Source organism: Notamacropus eugenii, chromosome 5 (genome assembly GCF_028372415.1).
Source record: "Notamacropus eugenii isolate mMacEug1 chromosome 5, mMacEug1.pri_v2, whole genome shotgun sequence".
Lineage (NCBI taxonomy): Eukaryota > Metazoa > Chordata > Mammalia > Diprotodontia > Macropodidae > Notamacropus > Notamacropus eugenii.
The window spans coordinates 443,523,747-443,546,745 of NC_092876.1; the positions used below are offsets into that span (position 1 = coordinate 443,523,747).

General features: G+C 36.5%; 1 protein-coding gene across 11 annotated transcripts in view; it reads left to right on the plus strand.

Annotated features, from left to right (window-relative positions):
* DMD (dystrophin) overlaps window positions 1-22,999 on the plus strand; it is a 2,329,373-nt gene that overhangs the window by 1,723,711 nt on the left and 582,663 nt on the right. For all 11 annotated transcript variants that reach the window (XR_011968542.1, XM_072616876.1, XM_072616880.1 and 8 more), the window contains one exon: window positions 15,112-15,323. Coding sequence is in view for 10 of the 11 variants with exons in the window: in XM_072616876.1 (XP_072472977.1) it covers window positions 15,112-15,323 (212 nt within the window). In the remaining variant the exon portion in view is untranslated. The remainder of the gene's footprint in view (window positions 1-15,111; window positions 15,324-22,999) is intronic.

The following is a 22,999-nucleotide window of genomic DNA, read 5'->3' on the forward strand; positions in this document are numbered from 1 at the left end:
AGTTTCTTAATTCAGCTGCTGTGTGACTGTGGACAAGGCACTTAACTTCTTCAAGCCCCAGTCCCCACATCTATAAAATAGGGTTAATGATATTTGTACTAACCACTTCATACAGTTGTGGCAGAGCTTAGAGGAGAGTACTAAAATGAGTTTATGACCTACAAAATGCTATCTAAATGTCATTTATTTGGATCTATTAATGTGGCATTCTGAGGTAAAGATTTAGATCCCAAGAGTAATATACATGTTGAATGAAGTAGCTTGTTTCCAAAGATCTGATAACTGCACCAGAAAAACAATCCTCCTCCTCTCTGACTTCTTGATATATATTTTAAGCACATGATACATCCTAGATAATTATTTGTGGCCCATATCTTATCTCTTATAAAAATTACTAACTTTTTGATTGCAGGGATGATATCTTATCAGGGATAATTGCTATTTATTCAACATTCTGGCCAGCTAGGGGATAGAGTGCCAGACCTGAAATCAGAAAGACTTCAGTTCAAATATGGCCTCACACACTTACTACCTTTGTGACCCTGGGCAAGTCACTTAACCTTGTTTGACTCAGTTTCCTCATCTGTAAAGTGAGCTGAAGAAGGAAATGGTATACTACTCCAGTATCTTTGCCAAGAAAACCCCAAATGGTGTCACAAAGAGCTGGACATGACTAACACAACTCAATAGCCACAAAACTTAATATCCTGTATGTTTGGATAGCCTATTATATAGCCATTTACGTATATTATATCATTCTCTGACACCTTTTTTGGGAACTACAAGGTAATTATCAGCTCCATTTTGTAACTAAGGAAACAGAGGCTCAGAAAAAGTAAATGACTTGCCCGCGGTCACAAAACTAGTGTCAGAAAAGTGATTTAAAAGCAGGTTTTCCTGAATCTAAGTCCAAGGATCTATCCATCCGGCTCAACGCCTAATCATTCATTGTGTACAATACACATTCAATAAATAATTGTGAAATAAAAATGAATGATATTATATTTAATCCTGTCCTGTTTGTAAGAAAAATTTTAAAAATGTAGGTTTGCTTAAGGTATCGATGAATTTGTCCTTGTGTCGTCATTCTGGTGTTTTGATTTCTTTCTCTTTGCTTTGATGATCACAACATAATTTTCTTGCCATGTTACAAATGGTTGAAAATATAACACATCTATTAGGTACAGAATTCTAAATATCGTTCCATATATATTTTTTCCTTTTACTATGTAAATGCTCTGCCTTCCTGTTTAACAGGGATTTTCATCAAAATTTACACAATTTTACTCTTTAGTTTCCATAGTTTCTCAACCATCTGTCTCATCGAGAGCTTATCTGTTTCCTGTGCTTTTCTTCTGAGATTGTATAGTCATAAATTACTTTTTTCTCCTCCCAAAGCCCATACATTTACTTTAACTCTCCTAACTGGGTAAGGTTGCAAAAGGCGGAAATTATCACTGTATGGACCCTGAAGCAGACAACTAGATTCTTGTACCCTCCTACCTCTTCTGCTTCTGAGCAGCATTTCAATAGAAAATATACAAAAGGGAGTCACCAAGCTAAGCATATTTTCAGAATACTTTATTTCAGAAGCATGAATAAAAATGTTAGCAACTTTATGTTGCAGAAACTATGAGTACAGCATTTTCACACATGGTAATGAGAATAGCCATCTCAGAAGGTGAATTGCTCCTTCTCTCCTTGCCATGACTAACCTCTTCTCCTGGATCACCTCTCCCATTTCTATCTGTCTCCTTTATAACCTTATTCCATCAGTCACCTCCTGGCTTAAACACTTGCACATCTTTAATCTGTACATAACACCAACAAAGTGACTCTGTCACTCCCAGTAGCTGTGGTCCCAGCTCACTTTTCCCTCTTCTGCCAAATTTCTTGAAAGATTATCTTATGCTTGTACTTCCTGATTACCTCCTCTCCTCTCAATCACTTACACCTGACTTTATCCTCCTTCCCCCTCCATTCTGTTACAGCACTCTCAAATCATTAATGGTATTCTTTTGTCATGATCCATATTTTTTTTTGTTTATTTTTTATCTTCATCTTTCTTTAGGATTTGGCACAGGCTCGTTTGACCTCTTTGATACTCTCTCTTGGCTTAGCTTCTGGGAACTTGCATACTCAATACCCTCCTACCTTTACCTTTGCCTTTTTCACATTTCTAACCCCAGAAAAAATGATGATTTCAAAAAAGTGAGATCTCCCTCCTTATATTTCTCCTAGCGTTTTTCATAGACCTGCCCTTTACGCTTACCCCACTCTCTGTTGGGTCATGATTATTTATGTACGTGGTTTTTTCTCCCGTTAAGACTGTAAGCTTCTTTAGATTGTGGTTTGTGTAGTGTTTCTGTCCCCATCCATTTGCCTTGTACTATTGGTCCTTGATAAATGTTCACTGAATTAAAGAATCAATGAGCAAATGTCGAGTGAATATTAACATCCTATTTAATGTTTACAGAAGAGACTACGAACGGTATTTGCATTTGATGTTTGCAGCGGCCATATGCGGTAGACAATGAAAGTATAATAATCTTCCCCTTTTGCTTACGAGGAAATTTAGTTTTCAAGAGTTTCAATGACTTGAACTCAGATTTTTTTCACTGAAGTGCAGTTTCTCCAGTGTCGTAATAATTACCATACATTTTTATAATGCTTTGCAGTTGGGTAAATTTCTATTTTTAGGGAAACCCTCCAAGGTAAAAAGCCTGTCATCTCCATTTCATAAATGAGGGTACTGAAGCTTAGGTCAGCTGAAAGAACTGCCCCATTGTCATCTCATGATGGCAACTGATAGAACTGAAAATGGGATCTGGGGTTCTTGACTGCAAGTCCAGGTTTCTTTCTACTTCACCAAAAAACCCATCTAGTAATGAGGACACATGGTAATGTACCTAAGAAAATAATGCTTACAAAAATAGGAAAAATGTCAGTGATTTTTTTTTCAAATTCCTGCTCCTTCTGTCATTTATTGCCTTTATTTCTTCCAAGTATATTCTTACCTTATGTCTTTTTAATTGCCCAGTCAGCAGTGTTCTCTGCCTATCAGAGTGCCCAGCAGTGGCTGTTGTCAGTTCACTTTGTAGTCAGTGTATTTTTTTTAAATCTTTCCCTCTTTGACATATGTATATATGTATGTATGTATGTATATGTGTGTGTATATATGTATATATATAGATATACATATATATATATATATGACTGTACAAAGAGAGTGGGCTGCCCATGACGTGAGACTCAGAGGTGGATACACCTAAGTGGCACCTCGCTACCCCCTCAAACATGTAAAGAATGAGGAGGTCTCCAGCACATTGAATAAATGCTTTGTGAAAAAACATGAGCAAGAATGAATGGGTAGAATCAGAGTATGTAGTGGGGTAGAATAGGAAAGAGAAGTACAGAGGGGTGCCATTCAAAGAGCATTGGATTTGGAACCTGGGTTTAAATCCTGGTTCTGCCTGCTCTTTACTTTCTACATGATCTGGAATGTCACCTCACTTTTCTGGGTTTCCATTTCTTCTGATATAGAAAATAGAGGGTTAGAGTAGCTGACTTCTAAGGTCCTTTCTAGCTTTAAATTTATGACCAAGTGATCAAATAAAATAATATATATTATTATTATAACTAATTATAGCTTTATTTTATATATATAAAACTATATTATATATAACTAATTACAACTATTATTATAACTAATTATAACTTTTCTGAGAATCAATTTAGGATAGTTATGTAGGCATGAAATTCTACTTTTCACAGGATCTATTTTCATAAAATCTTACAGAAGATCATATATTTACATGTATTTCCACATCAAAATGTGTTAGTGGCTATTGTTATCAGTTGTATATTGTGAATATTTTCATTCAATAATCCATGAACAAGTGTTTATTAAGTAACTACTATGTTTCAGGCACCTTGTATGGTACCACAGATACAAATATAAAGAACGAAACCATTGCTATTCTCTGAGTGCTCAAATTAATTTTACATTACTATTGAAGCCCCCACTTAGCTTCCGCTGATTTAAAGCTTAATAGCTGGTTTTTTCTTTCAAACTCTGGATTATGGACAAAAATACTTTCTAGGTTTTAAGACATCATATAGACGTGAGCCATTATTGTTTTTATTGTGGAATGTGAATATGAACGAGTGAACTTACATCCAAGTAAGCATTTTCTTCACTCACTAAAACAGCAACAATTCTGCCGTTGCTCTTATTGCTACTATAACTACTAATACTGCTAATACCAGCATATTTGAATGGAAATATTGAGATGCCATCTGCTAAGCTGTGGGGGGAAATTGTCTTCCTCATTTATGGCTATTTAAAATATTTATATTCCAACGAGTACGCCCATATCCATGAACAATTCTTCCATGATGGATGGGTTTTGTTTTGTGTGTTGTTTATGGTTGACATAGTAATAAATTTGTGATGCTAAAATTGTTAAAGACTCCTTTATGTTTTTTAATGAACTAGCCCTGAACTGTTTTTTGCTTTTTTTGTTACATGTGGTACTTAATTAATTGAAGGCTGGTGCAGAGGGGACAGATGGATTATCTAAAAGACATGCTGACATGTTGTGTTGTTATCATATTTAAATATTTTCTGGGCCCAGTGATGGTTTTTGATAAACATAGCTTTCTTTCATTTGTCTCTGACTTTCATCTCATAAAGTTGTTATGTTGCACAAAATGATAATATAATATCTAGAAAGGAAAGCCTCATTTGGTTCATAAGAGCTCATAATTATGTAACACTTTACTATTTATAAAATACTGTCCTAAAACAACCTTGCGAAGTGGTTAATCTGAGTATTATTATTATTTTACCGAAGAAGAAATGAGAGCTCACATAAATTAATTGACTTGCCCAAGAGTTACACATTGGTTAATGGGAGAACCAAGACTCAAACTAAGATATTTCTTTTTTTTACATTTGTTTTTGTTTTGTTTTAAGTTTGGAGCTCCAAATTTTTACCCCTCCCTCCCTTCCTGGCTGCCTGAGACAATAAGCAATCTGATATAGGTTATACATGTGCAATCATGTATAACATTTCCATATTAGTCATTTTGTGCAAGAAGACTCAAAGAAAGAAAAAAGAAGGAAGTGAAGGAAGGAAGGAAGGAAAGAAGGAAGGAAGGAAGGAAGGAAGGAAGGAAGGAAGGAAGGAAGGAAGGAAGGAAGGAAGGAAGGAAGGAAGGAAGGAAGGAAGGGAAAAAGGATAAAGAAGGAAAGAAAGAATATTCTATTTCATTCCATAGTCAGACAACATCTGTTCTTTCTCTGAGAGGAAGATAGCCTTTTTCATCATGAATCCTCAAACCAAGATCTTTCTGCACATTCCTTTAGACCATCTAGTTCTAACAAAATCATGTTTCCATAGAGACCATTCATTATATGAAGGGAATAATTTATCTACTTCATGCTGCCCAAGACATGACTAGGGCTAGGCAGCAGGAGCCTTTCCTCAGGTCAATCAAGAGTCCAAGGGCAGGGGGAGGTAGGGATTGGGTAGGGGGAAGGATAGAGACAGTCCAGGGACCGGAATCAGGATTAGACAGTCCCTTGGTTAAAGTTTATTACTGTTTTTTGGATAGGGGTGATATCTCAGGGATACACCTGCCCCTCCATTCTAGGGACTTTTACTTTCCCCCATATTTTTCCCTTCCTGCCTTCTTATCCTTTTGCGAAGCCTGGAGCCCAGGAAGTAGACAAGAGGTCCACTTTGGGGGAGATAGAAAGTACATTAGGGATAATATCCCAACCCTTTCCCATATGCGAGTTAAGTCATTTTTTTCCTCAGAAGGTATTGAGACCTTCCTGGAAGTACTTAAGGCAGGAGAGGCTTGAAAGGCTCGAAAGGCAAGGCAAGAAAGACTTGAACCCTAGGCAAATCACTTAACCCTGCTTGCCTCGGTTTCCTCATCTGTAAAGTGAGTTGGAAAAGGAAATGGCAAACCAGTCCAGCATCTTTGCCAAGAAAGCCCTAATTGGGGTCATGAAAAGTTGAACATGACTGAACAACTTCAACACCAGCAAAGTTAAAAGCAATGGACTAGGAGTCAGGAGAACCAGGTTCTGAACTCTCCTGACATTAGCTTTGCTAGATTTCCATCAAGAGGCTTGGGCAGTCTGATGATCCTTTGACATTTTGGACCTATTTGACTCCAGCTTAGTTCAGCTTCAATTTTACTAAGAATTCATGAGTTTTCTCATATACCTTTTGGGCAAGTAATTTCCCTTCTTTTGTCAATTCAACAAAGTTCAACTGTCTAGATATTTCCAAGGTCCCTTCCAGCTCTCAAATGATACTTCAAAGGTTTTGTTTTGTCGTGTTTGCTTTTGTTGGAGGGGAATGAGAAGGAAGCAAAAGTACTTCTGCAGTTGCTGGGAGAGTCACTCCATCACAGTCTTCAGTCTTGAATAATTCAGCTTCTTAAGACTTAAATGACCTTAGCACTTGCTCATCAAGAATAATGATTTAAATAGCAAGTTAACTCAGTGGTCTGATTCCACTGGGAGTGAGAAAGCAGGCAGCTTGCCCAACATTGGCTTCATACTATGTGGGGGTCTTTGTCTACTCCCCAGAACCACCATTTAAGGGTGTCTTTCATCTTGTTTACTTTGGCAGATAATGGTTTGTAGTCCTTGCACCAGATGTTAAGATTCCTCACTACAACTCTGGTGATGAAGAAGATGAAATAATGACTATAGGATGTTTTACATTCACTCATAGAGAATCTGTGCTCCATGTCTTTTTATTACTATCTGAAATTTAACTGTTTCATGACCTATGAGTAAAATTAGATTGTAAAATTGAAACCCCCACTTTTCTTTCCAACTTCTCTATCACTGTTTAGACATTCTAGGGAAAGAGCACTTTTCATGGTGCCTGACACTCAGTAGATATTTCATAAATGCTTGTTAACTCAACTGGACCTGTGATAGGGAATTCCTAGTTGAGGAGACTCACTCTGCCAATTCAGAGTGGTACCTTTTCTGCAAAATGTGGTCTTGGAGAATACCCTGGGTCATGGAGTTATTAAGGGACTAGACTAGAATCTCATAGATAGTATATCTCAGAGGCAGAACTTGATCCTAATCATTCCTATATTTGAAGTCAGTCCTGAGAGATCTATCTATGCTATGCTGCCTATCAGCTATCTAATATTTCTAAATGTCAGAGTCTATGAGTAAGGAGGGAAGAGTTAGGTACTAAGAAAATAGAATGTTCTTTCAAGAGTACTGTCTCATTTCCCTTTGGGGAAGGTTCAGTTCATTGTTCAGTGATTCAGTCATGACCAACTCTTCATGTTTCCATGAAGTTGTCCATGGGGTTTTCTTGGCAAAGATTTTGGAGTGGTTTGCTGATTTCCTTTCCAATATGTCCTCATTTTACAGCTGAGAAACTGAAGGAAATAGAGGTTAAGTCACTTGATCAGGGTCACACAGCAAGTAAGTGACTGGATTTGAACTCAGATCTTCCTGAATCCGTATCTGGTGCTCTGTCCACTGTATCACCTGTTTCCTATTATGGAAGGTTATCCTACTTTTTAAAAAGGTAACCTAATCTCAGTGATACATTTTTGGTCTGACATGGAAATTTAGAAGGCCAGGATTTTGCTCCCAGCCCTTTTGTGTTGCACCACTTTTGGCATACCATTTAATCTGTGGTCTTTCCCAATCTGAGTCTAAAAGCAAGTATCTCCTTTATCAATCAATCAATCAAGAACTTATTTCACAGTAATTCTATGGTAACTATTTTAGAATTACTTATAGTTTTCTTAATCATAAAACACTTAACATTTTGAGAAAGAAATTGTCACTACTTATTATATATTACTCCCTTTTGCACAAGTTCTGTTCTCTGGAATGAAATTCTGTGACTTGTTATGTCTGATTGTATGATCCGTGGACTAAATAGGAGCCAAGTCTCAAAGAGATAGGATGGTTTCCTCTCACTTTGAGGAAAAACTATAGTTCCAGGAACAAGAAAGAAATAGGAACCTGAAATTTGGACAAGGTTTGTTTTGGGGTTTGGGGTTTTTGTTTTGCTTTCATCATTTTATTTTGCTTTTTGTTTTTTGATGCAAGAGTGTCACATAAAGAGAGCTAGTGGCTAGGTGGCTCCAAATAGGACGGCAGTCTCATTGCAGGGATACAGAGCACTGGGAAGAGAGGCTGAGCAGGAGACCTTATTTGGGTCAGGTGAACAAAACAGTGAAGAAAAGAGATGAATGTCATAGACACAAAGTAAAGACCACCATGGTTGGTATCGGGAATGAATGGGATACATTTTAACTGTTGTTGCTTCCATTCACTGGTGGCAAATAGGCCAGATGAGGCCAGAGATAAACAATGTGGCTGAGTAAGTGGTAAACATTCCCTGGACTGAGAATTCATGCAGATGAAAGATTTCCTCCTGTTCCCTCTTCCCCAACCCTCCCACACACTTTCTATATGAAAGAGCAGTTATCTAATCCCAAATGTGTCTGTTCTTTAAATTTGTTCATAATTCTTGATTTAATGAGTACATTGATGGCCGCTTACTACTGTAGATAAAACATGATCAAGCAATTTGTTTTGTATGTTTCATTATTTGTGAATAAGGAGTTGCCAAAGAGAATAACAGACTGTGCTTATAGATGAAAGTGAACCATCAATAAATCTGGATATTGATGAGGAGATCAGGAGCAATATTTTAGAGAATGACATTGATTTATTAATTATCATGATTTATTAATCATAATTTAACATATTATGATTAATTTTAACAAATGTCTCAAAATGGGTGAAGCTACATACTCTTAGACAAAAGTTATTCAATTGTCATTGCCATCTGAGGGGAGACTGAACTGGAAATTGATACTGCCTTTGGCGTTTGCTCCTTGCCATGCAGAGAAAGCTCTCCAAAACAATGGAGTCTAGGAAGATTACTAAAACAGATTATACCGTATAGGGGACAGGAAGGAATGTCTGTACCAGGCAGATAACACCCGAGTTTCAATGCTGGGAGCCATAAGAGAGAGTGAGCACTAGTACCAGTCATTTTTACCCTCAAAAAACCAAATCGCCAAGCCCTAACAATGACAGCGCAAAGGATACACATATCTATTTTGAATATATTGATATATGTACATGATGCTACCTATCACTATTCTGTAAGCGTCTTGAGGGGAAAGACTTTCACGACTGCATGCGTACCCTCAGTACCTAGACTAGAGCATGGCGCATGTGAGGCCCTTATTAAATGCCTGCTGTTTTTCTCTAAGCACCTTGCCTTGGAATTTTCATAGTAATATGCATCTGTTACTGTGCCAACTCATCCAGCCTCCCAACATCTCCCTGTAAATGTTCTTTTTTAGCCTGGCATTTCACTACCCAGAATAGTTGGTGTCATCTGGAAGCTCTGATTTCACAGTGCACTCCCTGCTTTACATTATTTTTATATGATAAAAAAACAGGCTTACCACTGATCCCAAAAGAATCTAACATCTTATACTCCTCTACGCATAAAAGAAAACCAAACCAAACCAACCAAAGGATTCAATTTGTTTCAAAGAACTTCATAACTGCTAACATGAGATAACACAAGAAAGGCCATTGTCATGTTAGATGATTAGGCTAGCTACAGTGGTTAAAGAACTTACCCAAGGTCACTCACCTAATTAATGAGCATTGATTTAGGATTAAAACTTAAAATTCATGCCTTTCTACTTTCTATTTTTTTCACTTTCTACGAAAACGTGCTAACGTTATTCAAAACTTTCTCACCTGAAATTATAAATGAGCTTATAATGAAATTATAACTGAAGTGAGCTTTGTTCTTTAGTTATGTACATTCAAAACACTGTCAGATATATTTAAAATATCCTTTTCCTTTCTCCCTACCAAATCTTTTATAGTTGTTGTATTTCAAGAGTGAACACAGAACTCAAGTGCAGGTAGTAAAAAAGGGGGGGAGAGAGATATACAATCAGCTCATTAATTTCATTTTTGTCCATGAATAAAAATGTGAAACCTCCCTGCAACATTGTAAGATAATCACATGATCCCTGGGATTTGAATCTGTCATTTCTAGATGTACATAAGTCTGGATCCATGCTGATTCCCATGCTGTCCTTTTCTGCCCTAGGACCATTTATTTATTTTCTTTTATTATCTGATATCTTTTTGCTACACAAATGAGTTAAGACATTTCCATGATGGACTTCTGTAAGAAGAAATATGTAAATCTGGTTGGCTCTTCCATTATAGCACTGCACAGATTGTCTGTGTTTATGTAGTCTATATTTTATTATTATTTTACTTTTATAAGTCAGTTGAATCTGTTATAAAGTCAGTCTAGCAGTATGGACCTAAGTGGCCATATACCACAAAAATATATATAGTCCAGATACAAGTCTCTTGGTGACATGGTTAGTGTTGATATGTTTTGCTGCTTGGAATTGTTGCCAGATTAGGTTGGTTTCTATTTCTGTCAGTGGCTACAACCACTGGTAGATAGGTGGTACAGTGGATAGAGTTCTGGGCCTGGAATCAGGAATAGCTGAGTTCAAATACAGCCTTACTAGAGATGATACACCAGGCAAGTCACTTAGCTGCTATTTGCCTCACTTTCCTCATCTTTAAAATGGAGATAATGACAACGACTACCTGCCAAGATTGTTGAGAGGATTAAATGTGACAATAACGGTGAAGCACTGAGCACAGGGCCAGGCAAACAGTAAATGTTATATCAATATTAGCCTTTACTGTTGCTTTATTTTTGGCATTTCTCCTTTTCCACATTTTCTTCTGCCTTGTCAGAATTTCATAAATACAGTATTTGTTTACTTCTTTGCTTTTTAAATAGGTCTCTAGTTTCTACTAAGTGTGCCTGTTGTGTTAATAAATTTCACTATTTTCATTTTATTAAATAACAGAATCTGTGAGCACTGATCAGAATTTCCTGATTTGTTGTGGGTCCATTTTAACTCCTCGTACACCAGCTATTTTCTGAAATAGTTTTAGGTTTATATATATCTATAGATATATATGTATGGTTGTATTAATTTTTATTAGCTCACATTTAAAGCCTATTTGCCAAGATGTAAACTTAACAAAATGATGATACTTTTATTTTCATTTTCCTCACCCTCTATTCAATTACAGATTTCATGAGGGCACGAGTCATATTTAATTATTTGGGTTTAGCCCAGGGCCAGACTGATCTCATGGGCCTGTTTGGATTTGAATCCTGGAAACAGTTAATAATAATGGATGTATTCTCAGATCAATTATTTGACCCCATCAGAAGCTAGGTACTTCTAAAGTCAACCCAGCCCCAAGTTTTCAGTTGTTCACCAAATTAATAGAACCCCAGGCAAATTAATAATGACAATAGCAATGATTCACAGTTCTATAGTTTTAAAGTTCGCTTTACCTCAATTTAATCTTATAGCAAAACTGTGAAGTGGCCACTGTAATTATCTCCATTCTAAAGATTAGAAAACTAAAGGTGAAGGGGTTAAGGGATTGGACTAAATAAAGTTTTATGGAGCTAATAAGGAGTCTAAATAGTAAACATCATTTAATCAGAACAAAAATAAATATTAAAGTAAAAAATAGTATCAGCTGCATTCTCAAATGAATATCTTTTCAGAAGGTTTTAATATTCAAAATCTTCTAAACTCATATTACTAATAGTAAGTGCAACAGCTCAGATCCTCTCCAAAGCTGGAAAACATTCTTGGATGGTCCCAGGGTATAGGACTTCCATGGATCTGAATGTAGGAACACATCCTTGTCTTGCTCCTTTCCGTGTAACTAGGCTTGTAACCCATCCCCTCTCCATAGAGCAGATATAAACATTTTAGAATATGTAGGGAAATCCATCAAGTTGTGGTATATGATTGCAATGGGATACAACTGCGCTATAAAAAATTATGAGCTTGACAGGGAGAAGATTTGGAACTCAAAGTCTTGTGGAAATGAATGTTGAAAACTAAAAATAAATAATGAAATAAAGAAGGAAGGAGGGAAGGAAGGAAGGAAGGAAAGAAGGAAGGAAGGAAGGAAGGAAGGAAGGAAGGAAGGAAGGAAGGAAGGAAGGAAGGAAGGAAGGAAGGAAGGAAGGAAGGAAGGAATGAGGAGATCAACAATCTTAGAAAAATATGGAAAGACCTGCACGAAATAATAAAGAGAAAAATGAGCAGAATCAAGGGAACATTGTATCCAGTAGTAGCAACATTGTTTTAAGACAAATTTGGAATGAATAAGTAGTTTTGACTATTATCAATACTCTAATTAACTCTAAAGGACGTGTGAAGAAAGATGCTCTCTGCATCCAGAGATCCTTGCCTTAGTCCTGAACATTAAAACAATAGTATACGCATTTTTATTTTATTTTTCAGTGGTAGTTTACTTTTTTTTTTACTACTAATTAATCTAATCCAAACATGACATTGAAATCACTCAAATATGCAGTGATGGGAGTAGATGGCCAGCCTGTCCTACAGGTGTCACATTATCCTTCAATTTTTTGTATCTAACCAATTAATTTAAAACCATTTTTCCCAAAAATCTAAGATGAGCCTTAGAATTGGATCATTTCAACAACATTTGGCCTTCAAACTATATATTGGATAGCTAGGAGATAAGGAAATAGTGGTTAATTAAAGAGTCAATGGTGAGTTTTAAAGCAAGGGGCCATGGACTGAAGACTGTGGGTAAGGGAAAGATGTTTTTGGTAGCTGTACTTCTGATCATTAGAAAATGGGGTAAAGATTGACTCTTCTGATAGCCCAGGAATGAAATGGTTGGAGATATATTTGTAGGAAAAACAGAAGGGAATATTTTGAAGGCTAAAGTTATACTAATGTAAGGCACCTATGAGCAAGTACATTTACTTTAGCTCCAAAGACCTTTTTTCAGTGTCAATTTCACACATCAATATTACATAAAAGGAAATACATTGTACGTTGTGGTTAAGTGGATATAGTGGGCTTCTTACTCCCAGATTTCATATAGACACGTTTTCTAAGCTCCTATAAAATTTTGAATGATATGCTTTGGTTCCATGGATTTACATGTGGGAAACTTTCCAACATATTCAATTGAATAGATCCTTCTAAAATTCCTTTTGCAAATATCAGTATTTAAAAGATGTTCTCATTTAAAAATTTTGGGCCCAACTTCATTGTGAACTGTACATGGTACAGTAATTTGAATTTATAAATTGAATTCAGTAATTTGACTCTGATATAATCTCTTGGCAGAATCCAGCTGTCAGTTATGTTGGCCTTACATACCCTGTGGGCTAATATGAAGAGGTGCAATAAATGGAGAAGGTCCATTCCACAGACCATTTTGACTATCTCCATCATATACCCAAGATCTCTTTTGGCCAGAAACCTTCCCTTGCTGTGCTTTAACAGACTGATTCAAGCAGGATATTTGGATGAAGTGTCATCCCAGGCTATAACAGTTTTTTCCATTAAGAAACCTTTACCCATGCATGATTGAACCAGTCTGTTTCTTCCCAAAATGGTGTTGACCTTGTTTAAATGAGGCTATGTCTATTGTCATGAAATGAAGTGTATAATTTGCAAAACCTATACTGGCAGGTTCGCAAATAGCTTACTCTTCTACAAAGAAATTTAAATAAAACCCCTCCTTGAGAGTTACTAATATAGCAAATTGTTACTGATTCAAACCAGTTTTGGAAAACATAAATTGAAATTACATTCTTTTCAATGACTATTATAATCCAGGCATTATATGTCAATATAAGAATAAGGTATTGAATTAGTTCAAAAATACTAAATTAGAGACTACTTTAAAAAGTTCAAGTCCATATCAATATAATAAAAATTATTCAGTGCTGTGGAAGGTTATTGTATAGTAAGAAGAAGTGAATATGAAGAATTCAGAGGAACATGTAAAATTAGTATAAACAGAAAGAGTAATATAAACAGAACCGATCACCACAACAACATAAATGAAAAGGTCACTGAAGGGAACTAGAACTCTGATAATTGAAGGTCAATTATGAAAAGTACCCCACCCTTAGTAATAGACAGAATAAGAAGACCACTAATACAGAATATTTTAGACATCATTGTGTGTGATCACTGTTTTGGATGTTTTTGATGATTTTCTGTCATAAGAGATAGTTTGACATATATAGGCTAGGGAGTTTCAAAAGGTTACCTTAAGGTTGACACTGTCCAGGAAATCTACCTTCCCCTCTCTCTGAGAGGTTAGAATTGAGGAATTCCAGGTATTAAGTCACTTAGTTCTCCTTTCCACTGATTCCATATCTCAGTTTATGAAATTAAACCACTGCTTCTCAAAAGTGGGGCCGGAATATTTTGAGCCCCATAACTCTTTTCTCTTACCATATGGATGAGAGCATATGGAACTCTCCTCCACCTCTACCCCAAGGCAACCATTAGTGCCTCATAGAGAGTAAGAGGCTCTGTATGTTCCTAGGTTCTTTCTTCACTCTCCATCCCTGCTCTTCTCTCACAATATCTCTAGAAAAAGGAGGAGTCTTCACAAAAAAGATGGGCTGTTTCTCCTGTAGCAATCCATTCCACAACTGCTCAAGACAGTTAGTTCATCCATAATCACAGTGACATATAACCCACGGGGCACCAAGGGATATATCCATGCCATCCAAAAATACTAAACAAAGGTTCACCACCTTATAAGTTCATCAACCCTTTACAAACATATAACTACACGAGAAGATGTAAGTGATAAGCATAAATTCAAACCATACTATGGTAAACCTCAAATATAATACTCTCCAGTAAAAGAATATGTTTCAAGGCACTATGAATAGACTATGTGACCAGTAGGCTTTAATTTGAATTCTTGCATTTATCATTCTTTTTCTGGGTAATCTTGATGTATCCACTTGGCAACATCCCCATTTTGCCATGCGTCAAAGTGAGAAAATAACAATAGCTGTTTGTAAGATATTAACAATGTTAAAAAAAATCTACAGCCAGTGTAAAATGTAAGCAATAAATACATGTGTCTTTAGGTTTTCAAAGGGAGTCTTCAAAAATATTCATGTTATGATTTTTTTCTTTTATTAGTTGAAAAAATACAGAGTCAATGGGATGAAGTCCAAGAACATCTTCAGAGAAGGAGACAGCAGCTGAATGAAATGCTGAAAGATTCTGCCCAATGGTTAGAAGCCAAGAAGGAAGCAGAATGGACCCTAGAGAAGGCCAAAGCCAGGCTAGAGTCATGGAAAGAGATTCCCTACACAATGGAAGGAATCAGAAAACAATCCACAGACATTAAGGTTGGTATCTGATTATATTGGCATCTGGTATTATATTATTGGTAGGAGTTGAAAGGTTCATAAATAAACTATGTTCGTGGGAAATTACTGAAGTTCTTTAATGAAAATGAATTGATTAATAAAGTTAAATAAGGGTAAATTATGGAAGTGGAGCAATGGTACTCTAATAAATGAGTTTTGATTTTGAGGAGATGAACCAAATATTCTTCTGATCTCTTACCTTATACCTTCCATCCCATGTGGCACACACCATGTTCCCCCGAGAGAAGGCAGCAAAGGTCTTGGCCAGTGTCTTCCATCTGCCCCAAAGGACTTAGCCTCAAGCAGGGATTCTACTACTTGCTGATGCTCCCTCATCTTCAGCCTTCTCAAGTCCAAATGTTTCTCCAGCTGCACTCTTCCTTGTGTCTTCCATTTTCTGCTGGTTGCAGCATATTCTTTGAGGAGTGGCAAGAGGCTGAGCCAAGTATTTTCCATCTGCCCCAAAGCAGCAAAGATGGTGTCAGCTCCTGTTCCAGCTCCAATTTCCCTGTCTTGCTTCTAGCTTGATCTCCCAATATGATTGTGGAGAGCCTCTATGGCAAAGAGGAGCAATGTTCTCTTTGACTTCACCTGTACAGGTTGGTCTTGTCTCCTTTTGCACTTTTTCCTGCGTGTTACACCCTCTAACCATAAGTTTTCAATGGGATTCTGTCCCGCACCTTCTCTTCTCCCTTTATACTGTCCCGCTTGGTGATATCATCAGTTCCCATGGATTTAATTACCATCTCTATGCTGATGATCTTCAAATTTTCCTATCTTGTCCTAATTTCTCTGCTGACCTTCAGTCTTGTATCTCCTCCTCCTTCCAGATATTTCAAAGGAATCACCAGTAGCCACCTCAAACTCAACATGTCCAAAATTGAACTCATAAATCCTCTCCACCCCATTTTACCTTCCCTGTTAGTGTTGAGGGCAATGCCATCCTCCTAGTCTCTCACATTCACAAACTAAGAATCATCCTGTAGTCCTCATTATCTCTCACCTCCAAAATTTATCTGTTGCTAAAGACTTTCATTTTCACCTTTGCAATATCTCTTCAATACATGCCCTTCTCTCCTCTTGAAACAGCCATCACTGTGGTGCTGGCCCTCATCAGCTCACATGTGACCTATTACAATAGCTTCCTGGTTAGTTTTTCTGCCTCAAATCTCTCTTCACTCCAATCCATCCTTTGCTTCACTCGAGCCCACTTACAACTTATTACCAGAGATAGAGTCTTTGAACTGGGAAGAGATATGGTCCTAGGGCTGGGATCCATGCACCCCATCACAATCAGCAACTCAAATGATTACCCTAAAACACAGATCTGACCATGTTAGACCCCTATTTAATAAACTCCAGTGGCTTCTATTGCCTCTAGGATCAAGTGCAAAATGTTCTATTTGGCATTCAAAGCCCTTTATAACCCCTTTCCATGAGCATAACTTTTTCCATGAACAAGACACTGTCTCTCAGCTCTGGGCATTTTCTCTTCCTGTCCCCTCTACCTGTAATTCTCTCCCTTCTCAACTCCACTTACTGGCTTCCCTTGATTCTTTTAAGTCTCACTTAAAATCTCATCTTTTATAGGAAATCTTTCCCAACTTCTCCTAATTCCAGTGTTTTCTCTCAATTAATTTATTTCCTACTTATCCTACACATAGCCTGTTTTTATACATTTGCTTCCATATTTTCTCCTCCATTAGACTGTAAACTTTTGAGAACAGGTACTACCTTCTTTTAAATAAATTAATTAATTTATTTTTAGTTTTTAACATTCACTTACATATTTTTAAAATTTTCTTCACCTCGCTCTCCTCCCCCCTTCCCAAGTCAGCATGCAATCTGATATAGGCTCTATATATTCATTCTTATTAAACATATTTTCACATTAGTCATGTTGAACCATAAGAAAGAAAAAAAAGGGACTCTCTTTAACCTCTTTTTTTATTATCTGCAAGACTTAACATAGTGCCTAGCACAAATCGGGTGCTTAATAAATGGTGGCTAGGTGGTGCCATATATAGGGCAACAGTCCTAGAGTCAGGAATACCTGAGTTCAAATCCAGTCTCAGACACTTCTTAGCTGTGAGACCCTGGGCAAGTCACTTAGCCCTGTTTGCCTCAGTTTCCTCATCCGAAAAGTGAGTTGGAGAAGGAAATGGCAAACCACGCCAGTATCTTTGCCAAGAAAACCCAAAATGGAGTCCTGAAGAGCTGGACATGAGTGAAATGACTGAACAGCAGTAATGAATGTTTATTGATTGATTGATTTGGAGTCAAAATATCTGATTTCACATCCTCATTTCCTGTTTCCTTTTCTTATGATCATGGAAAAGTCTGTCCTGTAATAGAGCCTTAGTTGCTTTATTTATAAAGAAGTTGAACTCAATTACATTTATGGTCCATCTTATCTTTAAATCTATGAATCATTGATACTCAATTAAGCTAAAATTTAAGTTTACCTCAGTTATCTGAATATTTTAGCATAATCCTGTTCGGCACCTTGAATTATACTGATTGACCTTTGATTCAGCATCTTCCTTTGGAAACTGTTTTCAAAGGACTTTGCATGTGGTCAGACTATCATTCATTATTCATATATATATTTTTAAATACATTTTATCAATGTAGTACAATAGAACTTTTACAATGTTATGTTTACTTCCTAAAGTTAAAAACACATATACAAACTTACTACTCACAACATGAGGGAGGCATGATCTCCATCCCCTTTTGATCTATATTAGATTCTGAGAAGGGAAAGATTGGATTCGTAGTGTTGCTCATTTCCCGTAGAGTACAGTCTCAATTCCAAATCCCAAAATCCCTTCAGCTCAAGTCTCAGACACTGGCTTCTCAGGGTTTCCCTACTAGGCAACATGACTCCTGCAATCTAGGTCCAAGTTCACCATGGCTCAAAGTTCTGCCTCTATCTGAATCACCTCTGGAGCCTGAGGTAAAGAAAAAATAACACAGAAGAGACACAAACACAGCAGCACCACAACCACTCCCAAGCTGATGTCTCTGGAGTAAAAAGGAGACTAAGGGAAAATAAGTGTCACTTCTCCTCCGCACTGGTGCACTTCATGGCTACAATCAAAGATGGTGAAAAAGAGAGCAAAGCACTCAATCTTACAAATTTTAAAGATGTGGGCAGCCAATCAAAGGAAGTTACACCCACCCACTTGGTAGGGGTTATTTGGGCTCCATATTGGCCAGATTAAACATACTCAAAACAGAAGCCTGGTTTACACAGTTATCATTTGATTGTATTTCTCAGTATATCCACCCTTTTGCATCCCAGAAAGTGATTCATTATAATAAAAAAAATCAAGATTAAAAATAAAAACTGACTGGCAAAAACTATAAGACATGTCAAAAAAAAGTCTGATGTTATATGCAGTGTTCCACAACTAAAGTTCCTCACCTTCATAAATAATTGAGAAAAGTGCCTTCTTATATCTACTCTTTGTGTCAAGCGTCATCATTATAATTTTATAATATTCAATTTTGATCTGTTGTTCTTTCCATCTTCACTTTTATATTCATTTTGTATACTGTTTTCCTGATCCATCTTACCTCACTCTTCATAACTTCTTATGCCTGTATTCAACATGGACATTGTTTCTTTTTTTAATCTTATTTTTAATCTATGGAATAAAACAAGCATTTTCATAACATAGTATGGTAAAAGAGATGATGAAACTGCAAATCTAATCTGCATTTTTACTACTACTTTCAAATATACAACAAAATTTCACGGAATATTTCCCCCCCGCTACCCCTCCCTATTATTAAACATAAATAGGTGTGTGTGTGTGTGTATGTGTGTAAAGTTATTCGCTACATTCTTCTATTTCTCGGTTCTTTCTCTGGATGCAATGTTCTCTTGTTCTGCTCATTTTGTGCAAGTCTTTCCATGTTTTTCTGAGATCATCAAGCTCATCATTTCTTATAGAACAGTGGTGTTACAACACAACATATCCCACAACTTTTTCAGCCATTTCCCAATTGATGGGCATCCCTATATATTCTAAAATATTTTTAGCAGCTCTCTTTGTGGTGACAAAGAACTGAAAATTGCAGGGATGCCCTTGCCATTTTCCTGAAGAGCCAGCCAAAGAAAACTTTCCTTCTTTCCAACCCCTCTAAAATTCAGTAAGACTTTCCTTTATATTTAGTATTAAGGCAAGAGTATCCAATTATGTTGTCATTTATTCAGTAGTGGGTCATAGAATCAGAAATCCACTTATGTTTGATTTTAATTTTTTGTTTATTACTGATTAATAATAAGTGGTTATCTAGCCTCTGCTTAAAGATGCTTAACTGCGGAATCCTTCTTAGTAGCATGGAAAGAATGCTAGGATTGACACAAGAGCACGCATTCTTGAATGCTGCTTCTGCTAGTGATCATTTGTATAACTCCGGGAAAGTCATATAACTTCCCTGGGTCTCAATTTACTAATATGAAAAATGAAGGAATTGAACTAGATCATTGCTGTCAAACTCAAATAGAAACAGGGGCCATTAATTAGTATAGAAGGATCCCTATGGGCCACTTATTAGCTCAGCTTTAAACTGTAGTGCTATATTGCACTTTTATTTATTCTGTTAAAAATTTCCAAGTTATATTTTATTCTAGTTTTAGCAGCACTTGGAAACAGCACATAGGCTGTGTTAAACACTTCTGTACTAGATGACTTTTGAGGTCTTTTCCAGTTCTACATTTATGACTAATGACCATGATGTTCCCAAGACAACCCAATACACTTTTGTAATCACTCTGTTAGGAGATTTTTCATAATATATAGCCTCAACATAACATCTTACAATTTCTATCTAATATTTTTGATTTGTCCCTTTGAAGCCAAACACAATAAATCTAATCCTTCTCCCACACAAGATAGTATGCCAAAATCATTTCTCAAAGTTGTGTCTGATTGGATAGATGAACAAAGGAAAAAGCTATAAGGAACAACTTGAGCCGTGACTGTATACCGTCATCGAACTCAAAACCAAAAATGGTAGAAGGACTAAAAAAAAAAACAAAACACCCTGTGTTATTGACTAGCATCCTTTGCATAGTCCTTAATGTTCACACGGCAACATTAGGATTCATGTTCTTGATCAAGAGCGTTAGTTGTACTAATTAATAATAGTCATCAGTACTAATAGTGCTAATTAATAATTAGTTATATAGTTGTTAAGTAGTAATAGGCAGTTTTTTAAAATCAGGGAAACAAGGTTCAAATCCTAGCCCTGCCACTTAATATTTGTGTGACCTTGGGCAATTCACATAATCTCTTTGGGCTGGTTTCCTCTTCTATAAAAAGAAGTTGGAATAGATGACCTCTTTGGTCCTCCTGTCTCTAAATCTATGTGAGGGTGGGGGTGGGAAGGGGCAAAAACCATCAGCTCACTATGTACAAAGTACTATACTGTGTTCAGAGGGAGCTGGAAAAATTAAAAGACTTATAAATCATACACCAAAGTGGGGAGCAATAACATGTAGAAAAATAACTAATACAAAATATATTGTGATTAGTCCACGAGATTGTGATGAACAAATTGTACTTCAGATCCCAGGAAGAAAAAAGAAAAGATTTCTAGCTTATTGGGATTTAGGGAAGGCTTCATGCTTCAGGAGAAGTAGAATTTAAGCTGGGTTTTGAATGATAGTTAGGATTCGAGCAGTCAGATATGAGTCAGCAAAAGGCAGTCCTGTTGTGTAAAAGGAGAAAGAAACATACACCTGGCTTCCAGGACCAAGTAGCAGAGGCATCGTCAAGGTTCTCTGTGACATAAAATAAATGAGTGAAAAAAATCACATGAGATTTTCCACCCTATCATTATTTCTGCCAAGCAGTACATTCGTCAAAGGAGTCCTTAGAGACATCATCAAGATAGACATGCAGCCAATCTGTCCTGAATTTTCTTTCCTCTACTTATGAATTCTGTGACTGTAAGTTCTAGACTTTTTATAGTGAGTGAAAATAGGAGCAAATTTAGGAACCTCCAAGAACCTCCAATTTGTATTGTCATAGAGTATTGCCTTACTTTTTGGAAATCATATTGCAACTCCTTATCACTTCTTTTCTAGTAAATAAGGATGAAAGTCTCAGGATGTACAACACAGCAGGGGCCTCATTGATGAAACTCATTGTAAGGAATTAGAGAAAGGAAAGAGAGAGCTGACAGATAGGTTGGCAATAAAACTAAGAGCAAGATGGATGGCATGTTTGGGTAGGAGGAAAAAGAAAAGGAAATTTGTTGTGTGAGGAGTATTAGCCCCAGGAAGGAATTGAAAATGATACCAAGACTTGGAGAGGCCCTCACAACTCTTAAAATCTTATCTCCTTTGCAAATGACTTCAAAATATGGAAAGGATCAGATTGCAAGAGAAAAGGAAAATTCAGGCTCTTGAATTGGACTGTTTTAAAGATCTCAAACTTAATTAAACTAAAATTATTTTAAAATTCTCATTCTATTCAACTTTTTGAAATGAATTTATCTTTGAATTAGAAATCCATATTTCATCATCAAAATGGAATATATTTTTTAGCTTAGCTTTACCCAAAGAAACAAAGTTTCATTACTTTTTTAGGGGAGCTTTTGTTTTGGATAGATAGGTAGGTCGGTAGGTAGGTAGGTAGGTAGGTAGGTAGATAGATAGATAGATAGATAGATAGATAGATAGATAGATAGATAGATAGATAGATAGATAGATGGATGGATGGATGGATGGATGGATGGATGGATGGATGGATGGATGGATGGATGGATGGATGGATGGATGGATAGACAGACAGACAGACATAGATAGCTATAATGCCATATTCTTTGAACCCAGTAATATCACAGCCAAATTTAATCAATGAATAGCAGGAGATAACCTTGGAAGTAATTCTTTTCCCTTCCTGTGGATGATATTATTAATCTCTTTCACAACCAGGAAATTGTTCAGTTTGAAAAAACAAAAGAAAAAAGATTAGTGTAAGTATGGAAAATGGCTCAGATTACTTGTAGATAAAGATTCTTCTTCTGTGGTAGAAATCATCAGGTATAAGCAACTGAAAACTATAAGTAATTTAACATTATACTTGGTTTGGGAGATAGCAAATTCTTCTATTATTTGGAAAGAAGAAAGTAAAATGTCTTATGCAATGGAATAAAAAATGTCAATTGTTTTTAAATTGCTGTGATACTTAGCACTGACTTTGGGGTGGGAGAAAGATTATAGATGACAAGAAAAATGGAAAATCCAATGAGGAATTCCTGTTGACTGATATTAATTGGCTCATTGTCCATAAATTAAAATCAACTCTTAATGACCTAAACCAATGGAAGAGAATGCTAGCATTGATGATGGAAACCACAGGATAATTGGTCTCGCCTCCTTGTGGCAATAGCAGCAGGTTCTAAGTTTCCCAGTTACAAAGTTCAGTCCGGGACTTAGGAAGAGACAAACTTTAGCCAGAGTCTAGGAACTGAAAATGCTGAAATCAGATGCATTCTTCATAACTCTTCCCTATCTCATTATCACTACCCTCCTTAGGAGATTGTTTTTTCCTTAGTTTGTACCAGCTGGCTATAGCATGGTTTCCAAATCAATCAAGATCTGGATTCAGAGCCAAGAGACCTGCTTTTAATTC